General features: G+C 39.0%; 1 protein-coding gene across 1 annotated transcript in view; it reads right to left on the reverse strand.

Moving 5' to 3' along the window:
- The window catches only part of dock3 (dedicator of cytokinesis 3), a 576,384-nt gene that overhangs the window by 28,640 nt on the left and 528,562 nt on the right, over window positions 1-19,182 (reverse strand). The window contains exons 52-53 of the mRNA XM_042088883.1: window positions 17,753-17,862; window positions 7,918-7,972 (exon numbers count right to left, since the gene is read on the reverse strand). Coding sequence (XP_041944817.1) covers window positions 7,918-7,972; window positions 17,753-17,862 — 165 coding nt within the window. The remainder of the gene's footprint in view (window positions 1-7,917; window positions 7,973-17,752; window positions 17,863-19,182) is intronic.

Here is a 19,182-nt window from a genome sequence, read left to right on the forward strand (position 1 = left end):
GATGACACAGTTATCTATGTTCATGCAAAGACAAAACAACAAGCGGCATACAAACTCACAGGAGCAATGAACAAAATAGTCAACTGGCTGGATTACTCTTGTTTAACATTAAACACTTCAAAAACAGTTTGCATGTACTTTTCATCACGAAAAAGCACTACGCAACAGCCTGACATAGTTGTTAAGGGTCAAAAACTCCAAGTAGTAGATGATTTTAAATACTTAGGGGTCGTTGTTGACTCAAATCTGACTTTAAAAAAAAACATATCAAAAAAGTAAATGGAAGAGTTAAAAGGAATCTCTTCAATTTTAAGCTGATTAGAAATCAGATGACTACAGAGGCAGCTATACTTTATTTCCATTCTATGATTTTAACACACATCTCATATTGCTTGACCACCTGGTCTCAAGCAAATGCAACCACCATGTCATTAATTAGGCCTTAAGAAATGGTTGAAAGCAAACCAACGTTGTGAACATTTCTAGTCATTGATTCTTGTCTTTGTGTTTATGTTCATCTTATTTCATGTTTTTATTTTCCATCTCATTACTCAATGTTATTACTCTGTACATATCACTGTGATGTGTGTGTTGGGTCATTGGCCCCACTCATACACTTTGTCTTTTAATTTGATTAACATCAACTCCTATCCAGGGACAACAGATGTAAATTAGCCTTGTGGCTATAATCTGGCCCAATTACTGTATATAGATATGAGCATTGTCCCTGTCAAATAAACGTAAACAAATAAATAAAAATAAATACATTTTAGAGGGAAAATTGGAACGTCATTTTTGAGCAATTTTGACAGCCCTAGTCCACTGTAGGCTACGCCAATCGGCTATTAACACCTTCCACCTAGCCCCGGTGAGTGGGGGTTGCTATAATGCGTGTGAAATAGCACCATTGAGTAGCCTAGCCTATGCGAAATAGCCTTAAAATAGTTAAACCTGAGAGAGGAGGAAAAGGGCGCGCGCGGGTAGGCCTGAAACGTAAGGAAATAGATTAAAAATAGGATTTCGGTCCCTTCCAGTAAAAAAAAAGTCATCCCATGCAGATGTAAATTAGGTAAATAATGCAACCTTAATGAAACCGAACTCTGGGATTTATTTGAACGTTTATTTTGAAGTGTTTCAGTTGATTTGATGTCAGATTTACATGGTTCAAACGTCCCTACCAAGGCAGGCTACTTGCTGTAGGGTTTAATTTATTTTTTTTGCTTCCTACAACAGCCCGTTCTGCCTTCACTTCAGCGAGAGTGAATTACCGGTAGGCTAAATGTTTACTGTGTCATCACCATAGGCTATTTGCTACGATATTTATCTCTGTTTCAACAAGTCATGACTTATGCCCATTCAACTTTTAACTTAGGCTATAGCCTACAACATTCTAATTTTTTGTGTGAATTCAAAGACCTGTTATTTCCCTTTTTGGAAGTCTCTATGTTGTTTTCATGGACAGCAAGACCCGCTTCATTCATTGTTTTAAATAACGTTGTTTGTTGCTTACACACGCCATCTCCGGATGAGCGCTGACACCACTACCCCCAAATTGCATGTCTCTTTATTTGAGAGAAAATTAAGAAATATTTTGTAATCAGGAAAATGTTTTGTTTATTTTTCTTTTGGTCCGCGGTTCCATAGGCTACTATTCAATTGCTGCACATTATCCGCGGACTGACAAGCAATCACCTTGTCGCGGAGGCCCTATAAGCCTGCAGATCATAGACAGAGAAAGCATGGTCTGGGAACAGAGCACAGTTGCCTGCCTAGTGTAACCATGGGTATGTCTACAAGGAAAATGTTTTAGTGCGCTTCGGGTTGTTAAGGGCATTTTCATTACCTTTAGTTAGAAGCATTTATCCTGGTCATGGTAAGTGCCATACACACATGCTATATATTGTTTTTTTCCAGCAGAGTCTAGGCTACCCAGATCTGCCACCATTTAATTTATCAATACTTGCATTGATTTGATTTTGATTTGCGCCTTACAGAAATAAATGCCATTTTTTTATTTAGTGATGAAAAATTACCTTTCTACGCTCCATATCTGTGACAAGAACTGATCTGACCTGACTTGACTTGTAAGCCTGTGTGTGCACTCATGATGATTGTCTACAACAGTGTTTCTCAAACTTTTTCAGACCAAGGACCACTTAACCAATGAAAAAAAACCTCACGGACCACCTAGCTAAAAAAAAAAGAAGAGTAGACGTACTTCAACAGTATATTACACAATAGGCCTCACCTTGCTTATTGTGTCAGAGGATTCATATGATTTAAACTGGCGTAGCATACATAGGCATGTTGCAGAACTGTTTGAATTTACATACAAGTTGGTTCAATATTGCAAACAACTCATCTATATTATATTTTACCACGTCTGCTTGCGGACCACTTGGGATAGCTTGCAAACCACTAGTGGTCCCCGGACCACACTTTGAGAAACACTGGTCTACAACAACTTTTTACTGCATTGCCATGAACAAAGTAAAGGCAAAAAAGGTGTTTCTTTGTCGAACAAATTGGGGTGCAATGTGAGCTTGAATTGGATGCCATGCAGGAATTTGCTAGGATCTCAAAACCGGATTATGAACTTGCTTTGCCACACATGATAGCGTTGGATTATGCTTTGCCACAAAAACACACAAAAACGTGGGGTAAGTCGAGCTATATGAAGTTATTATTTTGCTGTCACTTCGTCTGTTTTATAACCCAGAACAATGTATGTAACAATGTATGTAAATGATAGCTCTATGTCTCCACTTTCATCTGACATGTAATCAGTGTTGTATAAAGTACTAGAAAGCAATACTTGAGTAAAAGTACAAGTATCGTACTAGAAAAAGACTTTGGTAGAAGTGAAAGTTACCTTTCAGAATATTACTTAAGTAAAAGTCTTAAAGTATCTGATATATACTGAACTTAAGTATCAAAAGTAATTTTCTGATATTTAATGTACTTAAGTATTTGAAGTAAAAGTATTTTTTTTTAAAAGCAAACAGTTTTATTTTGAACTTTTATTGTGAACTTTATTTTGGATTTCTTATAGTAAAGCATAAAGCATATTCAGGGTTCCCATATCTTCTTGCTTGACAATGCTACAACGTCCAATATTAGCCCAATAATTACATTGCTAATAATCATTGCCTAGGCTCTCTCTTAACCAGTTGCCACTTTTGTCTGTAATCTGAAAGCTTGACACATTTAGCAGCATTCTACCTGGCCGTTTTAGTCCCTCCTGGGCCCAGTTCCCCAAAAGTATCTTAAGCCTAAGAGCGTGGTAAATTCCCTCTTACGAACATCTTAAGATTTGCCAACTGTTTCCCAAACCATCGTAGCTTAAGAACGTCGTGAAAACACTCGTAGATCTACGAGTGCTCCAGAGTTCTCGTTACCGGCTAAGAGCGTCTTAACAGTACTTCTCACTGAGGTCACCAACAGGAGATACAGAGGAATTACAACTTAGAATACATAATCCAACGTCCGTTCCCATTCTTTATTGTGTTTCCCTGTGATGAATCAGATTTTAGCGTGCAAATTAAATAGCATAGCTTACATTTAATGGTCATAATAATGTGATGAAAAGCGGACAAAAACGCAATCAAGTTATGAAACGAGACGTTGCCAGAATAGTTTGCCATTATCTTTGCTAAGTGAAGGCTATTATTAGGCCTATGAGGTAAAAAGCAGAGAAAGCAACATGTGGTTTAGTCTGTAGGCTACTGCATCAAAATCTACACATTTCCTCACTTTCTTACTCGACTTCTTTCTTATCTTCAAACGTGTTCTTAAGTGACACACGAAAAATTCTTGCATGGTGCAACAATCTAATCTTAAATAATTACAATTATTTATGTCTGTGTGTGGTATATAACCTACTTGGGATGCTTAAATGCAGATGTCAAATTAATGTGTAGATCCTAAGTTTAAACGGTAGGCCTATAGCTGTGACGTGCAGTCACCTGACATCACCATCAAATCAGAGGATATTTCAGCTCCCCTTAAAGGGACACCAGGCAACGTTTTCGTATGAATTACTCATCTTCGTAAGTCGGTATATGGTTAAATGACTCATTACAGGGCGAATGAAGACTCTCTTGCCCGCCCCTACTGCCTGTAGGAAGAATATCCCGCTTGCAAGTTCAGTGTATCGTACCCGCCGACCGAAGCAGGATCAGTTTACATCCTGCATCCACAGCACAGAGGCAGGCTAACAACGCTAGCAATTGTTGCAAACGTGTGTATAATGGCTGAGCCGACAAAGAAGCAGCGAAAACCCTTGACAGAAGATGCAAAGAAAAGGAAAAGAGCTTCAGACCGAGCTGTAGAGAAAAAGCATCAGGCTTGCCTGGTGTCTCTTTAAGAGCATCTTAACTCATTGAGTGCCAAAAACGTAATATTACGTTTTTCCTTCCCATGCGTTGAGTGCCAAAAACGTAATATTACGTTTTTAGCTTTTTTTTTAAATTACGAAACTAGACACTCTAACACACCTTATATGTGATTTTGATGTGATTGGGAACTCTGTGATGAATGGAAATGAAATATATGACGATCGAAAATTCATGAAAACGCAAGATCTGGACATTTTATCTGGACGTTTGGTCTTAACTCGGCTTTTGATGGTTGCCGCTTTGTTTCGAATCAGTCACTGATTCGCCTATCAGTGACATGCACGCCAGGTCAAAATCAGATCATTTATTTTCGTGGGTTTATCACTAGGTGGCAGGTCTCGTTAGATCTCTTCCCAGAAACTTTGCAGGCAACACTTCTCAGGTGCTGAAGGGAGAAATGAAAAAAGTCGAAGAAAAAGATATTGCAGCAGGTGCGTTTTCGCCAGACAACGCTGGATGAGTCCACCTTTCTACTAAGACAAGATGACTCTGACCACGACAGGTCAAAAACATTACAAGGAGTGACTGAACACCGTGCTGAGGAGGGAGTTCCATCTCCACCACGAGCCGGGCCTAGCGGAGTGGGTGGTAGGCCGAGTCGCGCTTGCAAGAGGGCACGCCCTTGCCAGAGTGCCGAATATGTCGGTGATGGTGACTCATAAAAGACGCAATATCTCCATTTCTAGAAAAAAAACAGGGATTTTGATAAAAACTAGCCACTGTTTAGCTTTGGATTTCTCAGGAACAGAGGCGTGTAGAAATACACGGTTTGCACCCACTGAGAGCTTAAAGTCTCGCCTTTCAAACGAGCCATTGTATGTGTTCATAGCTATAACACAGAATATGCTGTGGCTGTGCAAAAATCATCAACAATGGTCTAGATTGCTGGCACTCTAGGACAAAGCTTCCGAAAACAGCTTGGCATTCAATGAGTTAAGAGCAGTGCATGCGTGTTCACGCTACGAGCATGTTCGGGAAACAGTCGGAAAAACCAAACGAATGATCGTAAGATGAATCGTAGAAAACCCTCTTAACAGCGTGTCTCCGTCGTTATCGGGAAACTGGGCCCAGGTCTCTTTCTACCGTCCATCCTTCCTGATGCTTATGACTACTGTAGGACCGGCTCGGCTATCTGTATCTGAGAAAACTTTTTGGAAAAGACGGACCCAACCAACCAACTCTTTTTGGGAGGGGAGAACTGCCTCACGTAGGCTACAACCCATACAGAGGCATTGGTGTCATGCACAGAATGCGGAACGTGTATAGCCTACTTTAAGAAAAGATAGACTAACGTGACAAATGTCAATAATTTTTTTTCCTTGACCGGCCCAAAAGTGAAGCCGCCACCAAACCTCCCTTATTGCAGTTGCACACATTTCTTCTAATTTTATGTTTTAGTAACGAGTAACGAATATGGTTAGTGGAAATATAACGGAGTAAGAGTATACATTTTATCTAGGAAATGTAGTGGAGTAAAAGTGACATAAATAGAATAGCGAAGTAAAGTACAGATACGTGAAATTTCTACTTAAGTACAGTAATGAAGTATTTGTACTCCGTTACATTTCAACACACATGCAATCAAAATTCGCGAGTAATTCAAACGAGAGTAATGGGTGTGCAGCGTTGGTTTTTGTACATGACGTTATTATTTTGCAGTCACTTTGTCTGTTTTTAGAACCCAGAAGGGTCGATATACTTGATTCCAATGGATAGCCCTGTGTCTCCTCTTTCATCTGATATGCTTGCCAAATTTATGCGATCACAAGTTCGCGAGTAATTCAAACGAGAGTAATGGATGCGCAGGTGAACGCAGAGAAGTATAGACTGTAAATATGATGCAAATATGATGCAAGTTGATTTCATGATTTTTCATGATGGTACAGACAAGTGCATAGTCTCGTTGGAAAGCCCCACGCAATAAAGCTGTGATGAACAATTCCGGAGCAATGTAACAGAGAAAAGGGTGTGTTTTTTGACGCACTTTGCGTCAATCGGGTTCTAAGGGTTAACAATGTAAACATTAATAATATGATGACATTTAATCAGTTTTTATTTACATATACTAATATAAATACATCCTAAACCAGGCAGTAGGTCAAAACTCCGTAAGAGAGTATCCACCAATCAGCACTTAAAATTTGGTGCCGGAAGTGGGCCCAACACTATGTTTTTAAAAATGTTGGCGGCCAATTGTGATGCTAATTGGCTGAGGCTAACCCTCCAAATCCTGAACCTCTGATTTGGACATAGGCCTTATTATTTATGGTTGGGATGGGTCGGATATGTCCCATCCAATATTCAAAACAGTGGTGTTTGTCCCACCCAATATATTTCAGGATTTTGCTTTAAAAATGTGAATTTGGTTATCATCTCGGTTAAACTACTCAAGAAAAAGTTTTAGCCGATGAATTTCGCTGCATAGTTTGACATGAATGTCTCTCTTATTATTGAAATGTAATTTTCCCATGTCAAGCGTTATTGAGAACGACCCACTGCTTTTTACACACTACTGCCTTTTTTGTGATATAGAGCTCTTTACACTCACTGTGATGTTACTGTAGAAAATAGGCTAAGCAACATAAAGTGGGTTTCCAAGCCATTCCTTTCTCCAAAAACATAGCCTATGATATGCATCTGATTTGGCAATTGAAATGTGTATACCACTCAGAAGGGTACAATACAATAGCTACAACTGTTAACTTTCAGTACAAAGTGTCAATCTAGGAACAGGAGATTCCATCACCAGCAGTAAGATAGGCTGCTTACAGGCACATATGATGGCCACTTCAGTTTCCATTAATCCTTTTATTAACTTATTCTGCTGCATGTTGTTAGTTATAATTAAAGTGATTGATATCTGTACACACATGCTAATAGTATATCATAACTTGATTTGTTTGTGGAACAAACGTGGGAGCAGACAGACAGAGCTTCAGAAAATCGGACAATCTGATTGGTCCATTGGATAGACCTAACCAATAAGAGCAACACAATTATTCTGTAGGGAGAACAGCCAAAACATCATTATTCTCAACAAATGCCTGCATTGCTGTTTTTCTCTTTATTATTATTGCACTGACAATATGTTGTACAATAGATGCAATAATAATAAAATAAAAAATATATATATTTTTTTTAAAACAGCCATTTTGTTGTAAACAAAATCACCTCTAGCACTCAGGTTATGTGAATGACTAGGCAGTGTTGCTCATCTGTCCATACTCTTATAATGCCTGCCCAAATGATTTGATTGGCCCGAACACCTCTGGTCCAAGCATAGAGACTTTTTAAGAGAGTGACTAGAGGTAGAGTAGTTACCTCACTACTTAGGAACAAAATACCTTACTACTGCATTAATATTAACAAATTGATTGACATGCCTCAAAGCTGTCAAAAACATAAAGGTGCTTCATGCATGTGCAGAACTTCAGAAAGCAATACATGATTATAGAGAGCTTGTCAACCAATAATATTTTTGAATTCAGCAAAGCATATTGTAATAAAAATGGAAGTTTACCTTTTTCTGCTACAGAGAGATTGGGATCACTGCAAGGCTTGCATGGACCGATCACCTGATGGAACAATGCCCGTTGGAGGTTGGTTGGCTGTAAAAGTTTCATCACATGGCATATATTGCATACTAATCAAACAAAACAGGTTCTTTAAGACACTATATTGTACATTATACTTTATTATACATTATATTTACGTCTATACCATATAATGAAAGTGCCAGCTCCAATCAAGGTGTTTTAACCCTTTAGGCGTTTTAACCCTTTCGAAACGTTCGATTTTGACATCTTAATTTCAAAAGGCTATATCTTAAAAGTGATAAGAAATAAAGACTTTCTGTAAATGAGAGAAATATTAAGGATGACCCAAAGTTTATGTAGGGATTACATTTTCACATGTTTGAATGATAAAATGCAGCACTTCTTTCCCCCCAAAATGTCCCTCACCTTCTGTATGCTATATTGCACCATACTGGGTAACACTCCATAATAAGGTGCCATAATGAATAGCAAACTAGTAATTACCTAACCCTTTGTTAATATTTGTTTATTGTTACTAAAATATCTATTTGGCACAAGTTAATAGATTTTTCATCATTAATTAAATATTAGTTGTTTGCATAAAATCTGTATGTTAATGTTTTAACAAATCTATTAACTAATACTGTATTAATATATGTTAATAGTTAACTAAATATATTTTTGGCACTAATTAACAGTTATTTCTTATATCATTTAAATGTTAAATGTTTATTTACAAACTATATGCTAATATAAAAGTTAATGACATATTATTATTTATCTAGCTTTTCTGATTAGCTTTGTGGAGAATTTATGGAATTTATGGTTTATGGCTTTATGGCTTTATGGTCTTGTGGGGTGTATAAGGCACCCTACTGCCAGTGGTTGGTTGTGTGAGAGTTTGTGCTCTTCTTCCACTTCGGGCCCTACCATGACATTCTAAAGTGCATCGTCACTCGTCAAAAGTCTATTCAAATTTAGTAGGATGTCCAGTTCACATTGGGAGGGGTTTCCGTATCAAACGTGGAGCGCATGGTGCAACAAGGTGTTCCTAGGTTTTTTAATCAGTCATATGGGTGTGTTTGGGGCGTAACATCATTTTAAACCAATGAGAATGACATCTGTCATTCCCTTTAACGGCGCAACGCGCGATATGTCAAATAAATGCATCGGTATTTTGGCATTCAACGGCGCATTTGAAGGAGGCTGCTTGCGAGACTGTATGGAATAGTCATTCTTAAACCATGCTTTACTAAAACCTAGCACAGCCTTCACACATTTGCACTCGTCTATTATTTGAACTCATTGGCAAAGTGAAACTAACTTCACCAAGGAGTCAGTCAACGACAAGATAGTTATATGCAGTTACTTTCACTATTGACTGACAACGGGTTACCACCGAAAACATAGGCTGGAAAAAGCAACACTTACCCTAATGTTGCTCAAATGACTGAATAAAACAACATTTATCCTGCAGAGGAGTTGCTTATATCTCATGACAGTGCGTCTTCAGCTGTGCTCCATACGTGTCTCTCGCCTCTCCCCTAATCACTTTTAACCGTCATTACCAATTTGCAAATGATGGTGAATAACTACTCATCATGAGATGTACAGTATTTCGTAATATCTTTATTCTAATTATGTTTCCCATTGTAATCGTGCAATTTGTAATGCTTTGCATGGATGTGCGCTGGTGTGCGTTAATGAATGATAGAAGGATGGTGCGTGCACCTGCCATTATGACATGCTGACATGCGCTCTTAAAATAGCATATGAACAACTCGCCATTGACTTCTGACCAGGTTTAGGTGGTGTATGATAGCGATTTTTAGACAACGCGCCAGGCGGGCGCAATGCTTAAAAAATAAATGTGCAAAATACCGAATTCAACTTTGCGCGGGTGAATAACGAACTTTACGCCATGCGCTGGTGCCCAAAATACAGCCCTTCCTCTTTATTGGATACCTTTGTGGTTGGCTGTCCTGTAATTGGTGACTGTCTAGTCTTTGAAAGTAGTGTACTCTTTGCCTTTGGAAGTACTATTTGGTTGCTGCTTGAATTTGGTGAAATTCAGAGGAGGGGCGTGTAACAGAGTTAAAAATGTAGTTTAGTTTTTGTATGTGATTTTTGCTAGCCTGGCTAACGTCAGACCTCATCTCATTGAGATGGGGTCTGGGAACTAGGCGTTCATTTTCTCGTATTTGAAACGTGGTTTACGAATGCCCAGAGCCGTTTATTGGGCGCTACGAATGTCTATCAAATGCGTCTGTACCAGAGTTTCCGCTAGAAAAAAATGGTGCCGGTCAAAGTGACTGTCAGAGGTTTCGTTTTCCGGACATTTTGATGATATGCCGGTCAAATACCCTATTATCCCTTCTTAATTAGTCAAATTGAGGAAAACTGGAGACAGGCTATGTAGCTTAAAGAATGACATAATCAGGCTGTATAGAATGCAACATGTTCATTAGCCTAACTTAAACATGCCTAACAAGATCTAGCCAGTATATTTTCATGGACAGCAAGAGTCCGCTTCGTTCGTTGTTTTACAAAGGTTTGTTGCTGCTAGGGTTGCAAAGGGGCGGAAAATTTCCGGTAAATTTCTGGAAACTTTCCGGAAACTTACCATGGGAAGTTAAGCTGGGGAATTTTGGAAATATTCCAAATTGGAAATTTTCATGGAATTAAAGGAAATTATGGGAATTAATGGGAATTTACGGAAATTAACATGGAATTTTGGGTAATTCATACAAACTGTTTCATATACAAACATTAACATTTTGTTTCGTAATAAGCAATATGTTTGTATGTTCGGATTTTTGCTTAGCTTAGCATACAAAGCTAGCTAGCATGCTAGCGGGGATCCCATTCTCTGCCTATGGTTTACTAGTGTGCTAAACTAGCAACACTGAACTGCCCAAGATACACTACACCACTCAACAACAAAATCCGATTGGTTGGAAAAAAATTTTCCCCATGCATATGAACGCACCATAGGTTTCCTTTATGTCTAGCAGCCTATGCCGATTGCTGTGTGCATGTGATTGACATATGTGCAGGGTAGAAATTTGACTGAAATTGCATTAAATCAGGTTGTTTTAACTAATATTATGCTGCAAGATGGGGTTTTGTCCACTACATTTAAGTTCCCTGTTATAGACTAACATGCCATATTAAAAATTCCCAGTTTATTCCCATTAATTCCCGTTTATTCCTGTTAATTCCCATATATTCCCGTTAATTCCCATGGAAAATTTCCAACTTTGAAAATTCCCGGAATTTTGCAACCCTAGTTGCTGCTACCCACGTTATCTCCAGTGGTGACTGTTTAACTTACACAGATGCGCACACACAAGAATGAGCGCTCACACCACTACCCCCTAATGCTATGCCTCTTTATTTGAAAACAATAAATTAAGAAATGTTTCCTATTCTGGGAAATGTTTAGTTTCTTTTTCTTTCGACCGCGGTTCAATATACCGTTTAATTGTGCCAGAAATTATCCACTATTCGTGTTGTTTAATAGCTTACTTTTCAAACGAGCCTGTTCATTTAAAAGCATAGCCAGAGGACGTATAATATAGGTTTACATATTAAGGCTTATTCTCAAATTCAGATTGCGTTAGTGGGCGGGATTATTAGCCAATTTCAATCGGACAATTTGACCGGAGAGATCTAATTTTGTCGGACATTTCATTTTTTATCCGGCCAATGTCCGGTAATTACCGGACAACGGAAACCCTGGTCTGTACGTAGCTCATAACGGCTTCGTTGTGTCGTCATCGTCTTCCTGCCCTCCCTCCGTTCTGTGATTGGTCCCCTAACTAAGGCGAAAATTTGTTCCATGGTATCCAGGCTGCCTAGCAGCGTGAATAAAATCGCGCGCGAAAGGCAGCATGGGAAAACCCAGGCTAGATTTTTGCCGTAATTCAGCAGCTTTATTGATATTGGTGTTTTGGAGCCCCCTTTGGAGAAACGCTATACTGCAGCTCTGCTGCGTTTTGTCCTTGCATTGGTTGCATTGGCATTGACTTTATTTTGATTTTTAAAGAATTCAAATATAAAAAGTGTATTATAAAATTCTTATATTTCGACATGTATCTCACCACAGCAAGGTCACAGCTCTACATGCACTTCATGTGTGTGTAGGGCAGACTGTCCTGAATCGGGCAATATAATTGCCATGTTGCAGGGATACTCTGGGGCTGAGCAATTTACAGAAATATGTGCTGTGTGATTTACGGAAATAAATGCCATTTTTTATTTAGTGATGAAAAATGACTTTTCTGCGCTCCATATCTGTGACACGAACTGATCTGACCTGACTTGACCCAAGGTTGCGTGTTAGCCTGCGTGCCTATGTGTATGCAGTCATAATAATTCTTAACTTTTTACTGCATTGCCATGAACAAAGTAAAGGCAAAAAAGGTGTTTATTTGTTAAACAAATTGGGATGCAATGTGAGCCTTGAATTGGATGCCATGCAGGAATTTGCTAGGATCTCAAAACCGGAATATGAACATGCTTTTCACTAGAGAAACACACAATAGCGTTGGATTATAAACATGCTTTGCCACAAGAACAGACAAAAACGTCCAGCTATATGAAGTTATTATTTTGCTGTCACTTCATCTGTTTTATAACCCAGAAGGATGTACTTGGTATCAAATTATAGCTCTGAGTCTCCTGTTTCATCTGACATGCTGTCACTTCGTCTGTTTTTATAAGCCAGAAGGATCGATAAACATGGTACCAATGGATAGCCCTGTGTCCCCTCTTTCATCTGATTTGCTTGCCATATCAATGCGATCACGGGTTCGCGAGTAATTCAAACGAGAGTAATGGGTGCGCAGGTGAACGCAGAGAAGTATAGACTGTAAATATGATGCAATTTGATTTAATTTCATGATTTTTTTTTTCATTTTCATACTTGATCATACAGACAAGTGTGTAGTCTCTTTGGAAAGCCCCACTTCTGCTCTGTCATGCAATAAAGGTTTCATCTCGCTGCGATGAACAGTTCCGGAGCAATATAACAGAGAAGAAAGGGTGTGTTTTTTGACGCACTTTGCGTCAATTGGGTTCTAAGGGTTAAGCTTAACCAACTTTATTATAGGGGACCCCACGCTTATAGCTATATACTACTAATATATTAATTAAGCTTAACCAACTTTATTGCAATTGGTTCCGGCGCCGACAACAGTGGCAGCATGTCAAGGTAGCTCCGTGTTTTTTTCTTGAATTTCCCATTGGGGATCAATAAAGTATCTATCTAAGATCTATCTATCTATCTATCTATCTATCTATCTATCTGTTGTAAGGGTCCTATGGAGAGTGGTTCATATTGGGATAGGCAGAAGCACAGTTTAATAACAATTAGTTAAATAATAATATGTCATTAACTTTTCTATTAACATATAATTTGCAAATAAACATTTAACATTTAAATGATGTAAGAAATAACTGTTAATTAGTGCCAAAAATACTACAGTATAGTATACTGCAACTATTAACACATATTAATAAAATATTAGTTAATAGATTTGCTAAAACATTAACAACAGATTTTATGCAAACAACTAATATTTAATTAATGATGAAAAAACTATTAACAATTAACAAATATTAACAAAGGGTTAGGTAATTACTAGTTTGCTATTTGTTATGGCACCTTATTATGGAGTGTTACCCAATACTGAATGCTCGGGTAAATAGTAAGTAGTAAACAAACTGTATAAATCATTACTAATAAATAGCAGAAACAAACTGAATGCATGTAGCGGTAGGCAGGCCTTTTGCTGTAGAGATTTTCCATTTACTACATACAGTAGGCACTCTGATTCCATGTACAGTATGGGGCACATATTATTCATATGACACACAAACACAAGTAGTCAAGACCTGTTTAGTTCAAAAGCTCACTTGCCACTCAAGGCACAGATCAGGAGTGAGATGACCATACAAGACGAGAGACAATGTTAGTATTTTTTTTCTTTTTGTTGATGTTTTTTTGGTTGTTTTTTTTAGCTGACATACACATCACAAGGACATGAACACACACAAAAAAACACATACTATTGTACACTACTAAATGGTCAGGGAAATAGATAGTAAATCAACAGTGTAAATCATTACTAATAAATGGCTGAAAAAAAAAGAATTTATGTATAAGTCTTTTGATCCTGTGAGGGAAATTTGCTCTCTGCATTTATCCCAATCCGTGAATTAGTGAAACACACTCAGCACACAGTGAGATGAAGCACACACTAATCCCGGCGCAGTGAGCTGCCTGCAACAACAGTGGTGCTCGGGGAGCAGTGAGGGGTTAGGTGCCTTGCTAAAGGGCACTTCAGCCGTGCCTACTGGTCGGGGTTCGAACCGGCAACCTTCCGGTTACAAGTCCGAAACGCTAACCAGTATGCCACGTCTGCCCTTCTAAACAAAGTCTCCAAACTAGAGTGCCTTTTGCTGTAGAGATAATGACTCCCTATCCATAGGGCCGGCATTCCCATCATATTGCGATAGACTATGCATAGCCTAATGGCTCCCCTGCCCCGTGTCACACCGCCTCTGCTCCTGCTGTGAGCAGCACGGCCAGATCTGCCTCGCGCACGCGCCGAGTGGAGAGAATTTGCACAGCTCAGACTAGGCCTACTGTCATTCTCATTGTGACTCCCCACCCTGCATCTACGTTGCCCCTAACTGTCCTATGAACACTTCGACCTCGTCTAACATACCCAGTGGCATTAGACAAAGGCTCCACCATGTTACTGTCGCCGCGATTGCGGAGAGCCACGCGGTCAGAAGACAAAGCAGCTAGCGCTACATGGACATTACCTCCAGCCTCGTTCGCCACACCACTAACACGCCTGCTAACTTCCTAATGAACACTCCGACCCCGTGAAACATTGTTCCCACCTCTGACATTGGGCAAAGGACCATCTACATTGGGGAAAGGATTCAACATTTGTGCTTGGTGTAGGGCTAAACTCTTACTTTGTCCAGCTGCACCATTGCAAGGCAGGGACGCATCTGAAGCCTGGTCACTAAACGAATCACATTTCACATCGTCATTTTCTGAAGGCAGATATTCCCCTTCAGAATCAGGGTCCGCAAATAGAAGACCCAACACTTCATTTCGGGTAAACTTTTTTGATGCCATTAGATGATAATCTAATGCAAATACTTGCTGACGTTGATAATATCGCTCTGATAAAATGGCTCACAAGTACATTAGCTCCGCTATTGCTCGCACTGATTCAATGCGCTCTAGTTCGAAGACTTTGTTTAAAGCATGACAATTTTCTGAATCGGGGATGATGTATGACATGTCTCAGAGTGCGAATTACCCCACCATAATTGGGGGGTACTGCTCCTTCACTTCTTCTATGACCATCATGGTCCACTACCATATCAATTCCCACCGTGATCGGCAAGTGCAACATGTGCAACACACATACAAGGTCTAAACATGCGACAAACTGATAATCAGTAGGCTACAGAATATCTCATTGTTACCATATATCCAAAAAAGAACTGTTTTGATCAACTCCCATAAGTTAGAAGTTAAGTGCACTGAACAGTTACTGAATAACTGTAACGTCCATTCCTGCGTTACTCTTGATATCTCTAATATATTGACTTATTGTTTCCATAGGCATGCAGTGCTTGCTTATTGAAAATATAGATTAGCCTAGACACATTATCTTATGGTAGAGATATGCACAGGACAGAGCACGCATTCTCTCCTTGCACCACTCTCCCTCAAACAGGTTGGCTTCAGCCCGCACCTCCCCAAGAACTGTTCATGCAGACTACAACAGGCGCGGTGTAGCTTACACAACTTTGTTCAAAATTGATGAATTCAAGTTAACTTTGCAAAGTTAGTGTTATAGGCTACTTATCACAACGTTGTCAATCGCAAACGCTAATTTATTCTAACGTCTCTCTACGGAACTACCTGTTTAATTTGCGGAGGACGAAAGCACTCCGAACGTGAGGTTTAAGACACAACTTAAACCCAAATTTACGATCAACTTTACGGCCACAGATCAAGCAACGGGTGGTTACACATCACAATGAATGTTGCTACGGTTACATGGATACTGCGAAATGTTGTCTTCAGTGTCTTCACTGGTAGATGTGGATGCACCCAGATAGAAAATCTGCACAGAAAGCTTAGCTTGCACAATATCTGGATCCCCTAGATGGTCCCCCTTCCTGGGCAAAACCGTCTGCCGGTATAAGACGGAAATTATCCTGTGGTCCCTGCAGTTCATGAAGATGGACGACTTGTCCGCACACACAATGATAACACCTTATGACCTTGGCCATGTCTTATGTTTTAGCAATTTTAGGTTAGGTTACTGCAGTCTCTGCTAGACTACAACACAGACTATTCAGTTGCCTTCTTATTTTAATTTGTGATGTGATATGCCAAGCAACACCATTAGCGTTTGCAAGCATTGGCTATCGTTACTTACCAAGACATCATCTCCTTGCACCATGCATAATTTCTTGTTGATGGCAATATTTCTCCTATTCTTAATTATAAGACTGTGTTATGTCATAAGGGAATTAATTCATATTTTTGGCTTCACCAGTGTTAACTATGAGAGAAAAATCTCTGCTAAATTATGTAGTCCCCTCCATCACTGGATAGCTGGCCTATTTACTTCCAGTACAGTAATCTGTAACTCATGCACAAGAAAAATCAAGATATAAGGTACAATTTTCCCAAGACCATTTCTAGGCTAGAGTCTTAGGAAGAAACATAAATTCACCAGCATTAATTGAGGATTAATTCTCTTGATTATCTGAAAACTTAAAATGCATAGCTTTAGTCTATCATGACCTTTGCTATATAGCCAACACTGCCAGATACATTCAGGAAGCAAATACTACTCACTTCAATATCTCCGTCAATAAGAAGAACTAAGAATTGATGCTTCACTTCTTTTTGGACTCCCTTTGCACAGTTTTACAGACTCCTCCATGGATTATAATTTTATTACACTTCTGACTGAGGTTAACATGAGCGGTAATGAAACCCCTTATGTTTGTGTTGGACTATGGAAAATATCAATGCCAGATCTTAATGGGCCACACATAATTTGGAAGATTTATATATTATCTTGAAGCTTATAAACTTTATCTTATAATTGACCATTTTTGGTAACATTTTATAATGACTGCACTATTTATTTAGCAGACACTTTTATCCAAAGCTACACATATTAATTAAATTAAAGGCCAAGGGCACAATGATGGAGGCCGGAGATTGAACCTCCAACTTTTTAGGTTACTGCATGCTAACCAAGCTCCTTATCCACTACCTCTGCCCAATGTTATTAAAACAATCAATTCATTAATATAATAGATAGGCATATTCATTATAAACAAACAATGTATAACTGTGTCTATAAATGCTTTACTGATGATAAACATTGTATGAGCAATACTTTACAAACAATGTGATGTGAATGTGATGATGAATTGTGTGTAGTTGTTATAAAATGTTACCTAATTATTAATACATTTTGAGCTATTCTTTGGTTTTTAAAATATTAGCTTTATATATAGCTAATATTTCCTTTATTAACGAATGAATCTGAGCATTTTTGTAGAATTCTATTGGGTCTAGAAGGTTATTAATATGGGCTATGAAACAATGGATAATGCATTTATTATACACAGTAATTCCATATATCACCATAAATAATCTAAACATGATCATCACCTGGTAATTTTCATTGTTTTTGCATTGTATATAATCAAATACAGGACATCACATTCAAGATTTGTTCAGGTAAGTTCAGGTACCTGTCCATTGCCAATAATGTTGGGGTACATTGCATGGTCTCTTTGAGAAGGCAGCAGCATCAACATCTCTCTGTTGTGTTTGTATTTATCCAACAATGATGGGGAACCCACTGTAAAATAATACACAAATAGAGTATTGTAATGAAAGACCTATTTATCACAATGTATGAATTCCCCTTTTCATCCATTTACCCATGTACCGGAGTTTAGGGCTACCCAATTGGTTTAATGGTCCAATACCGCCTATTGGGGCAGGTCTCTCGGCAGACAGCCTGATCTTCTCCTCCAAAATTCTCAATTTGCCCCTTGTTTTAGTGTTACCGTTTACTTTGAGAAGTTCACCAAGTCCCATTGTCTGAAAAACACCCAAAACTAATACATTTCTATAGCTATTCTCCAGATTGTGGATGGTGTTTTGGTGGTTGAAATGTTCACTCCATCTCAAAATGGATCACTTGGATGCTGATCATGGATCACTCTTCTCCAAACATGCACAACTCAGCTAAACCTTTATAAGGGCACACCTGGACAAAGAATTTAGCTTTCGCTGAATTTTGACCCAGGGACATGGCCTGAGATTGGCATTAAAAAAGAAGCATAAAATTCCAATGACACCATGTCCATTTCAATTGTGGGGGTTAGAAAAGTATTCTTTTGGGATGTTTTTCAACCAGGGGGACCTGGGGCCTATTGCACAAAAGCAGAATTAAGACATCCTGGATAAGCTACTGAGCTGCGCTCAATGAATCCAAAACAACAGCGCACAGGCTTAATTGGTTGCACAACGAGCAAGCCAGGATGAGCAGACACGAATTCATCAAGCCAGGTGAAACCTATCCTGGATAAGTGCGCGCTCACGGCTCCCTTAAATAGACCCCGCCACCGATCACAGATTCACTGATTCACCATGACAACTAGAGCGGCTTCATTGCTTCTTCTACGGTGTGAAGTAGTTAGCGATAGCCTTTTCACAACAGCAACAAACAGCAACACCTCTGTTTAGGAGAGTATTGCAACTAGTGCCGCAACCACCACGCGCAAAATGGTTAGGCACTCCGGTGACATCACATTGTCGTATGACAGGTCGGGAATGGCGAGTATGTAAAAGTTAATTAATGATCACAAATGTTTCAATAATGACAGTGGGTCTAGGTATATGTGATAACAATGTGTAGTGGGCAGTGGAATAACTATTTGTTTCTGTTTGTGGTGACTGCTGACTGAGATAAGGAATGAGATTAAATAGATCCTGGACTTTTTGTTTATAACGGAGTCTTGGCTCAGCGGTAATGACGTCATTCCACTTGGTGAACTCTGCCCTCCTCACTGCAGCTTCATGAATTCCCCTAGGGCTACTGGTCATGGAGGTGGTCTGGTCACTGTTTATAATAACAACTTTAAATGTAGAATTGTACAAATTGATATGTTCT

The sequence above is a fragment of the Alosa sapidissima genome, chromosome 4 (assembly GCF_018492685.1).
Source record: "Alosa sapidissima isolate fAloSap1 chromosome 4, fAloSap1.pri, whole genome shotgun sequence".
Classification (NCBI taxonomy): Eukaryota; Metazoa; Chordata; class Actinopteri; order Clupeiformes; family Clupeidae; genus Alosa; species Alosa sapidissima.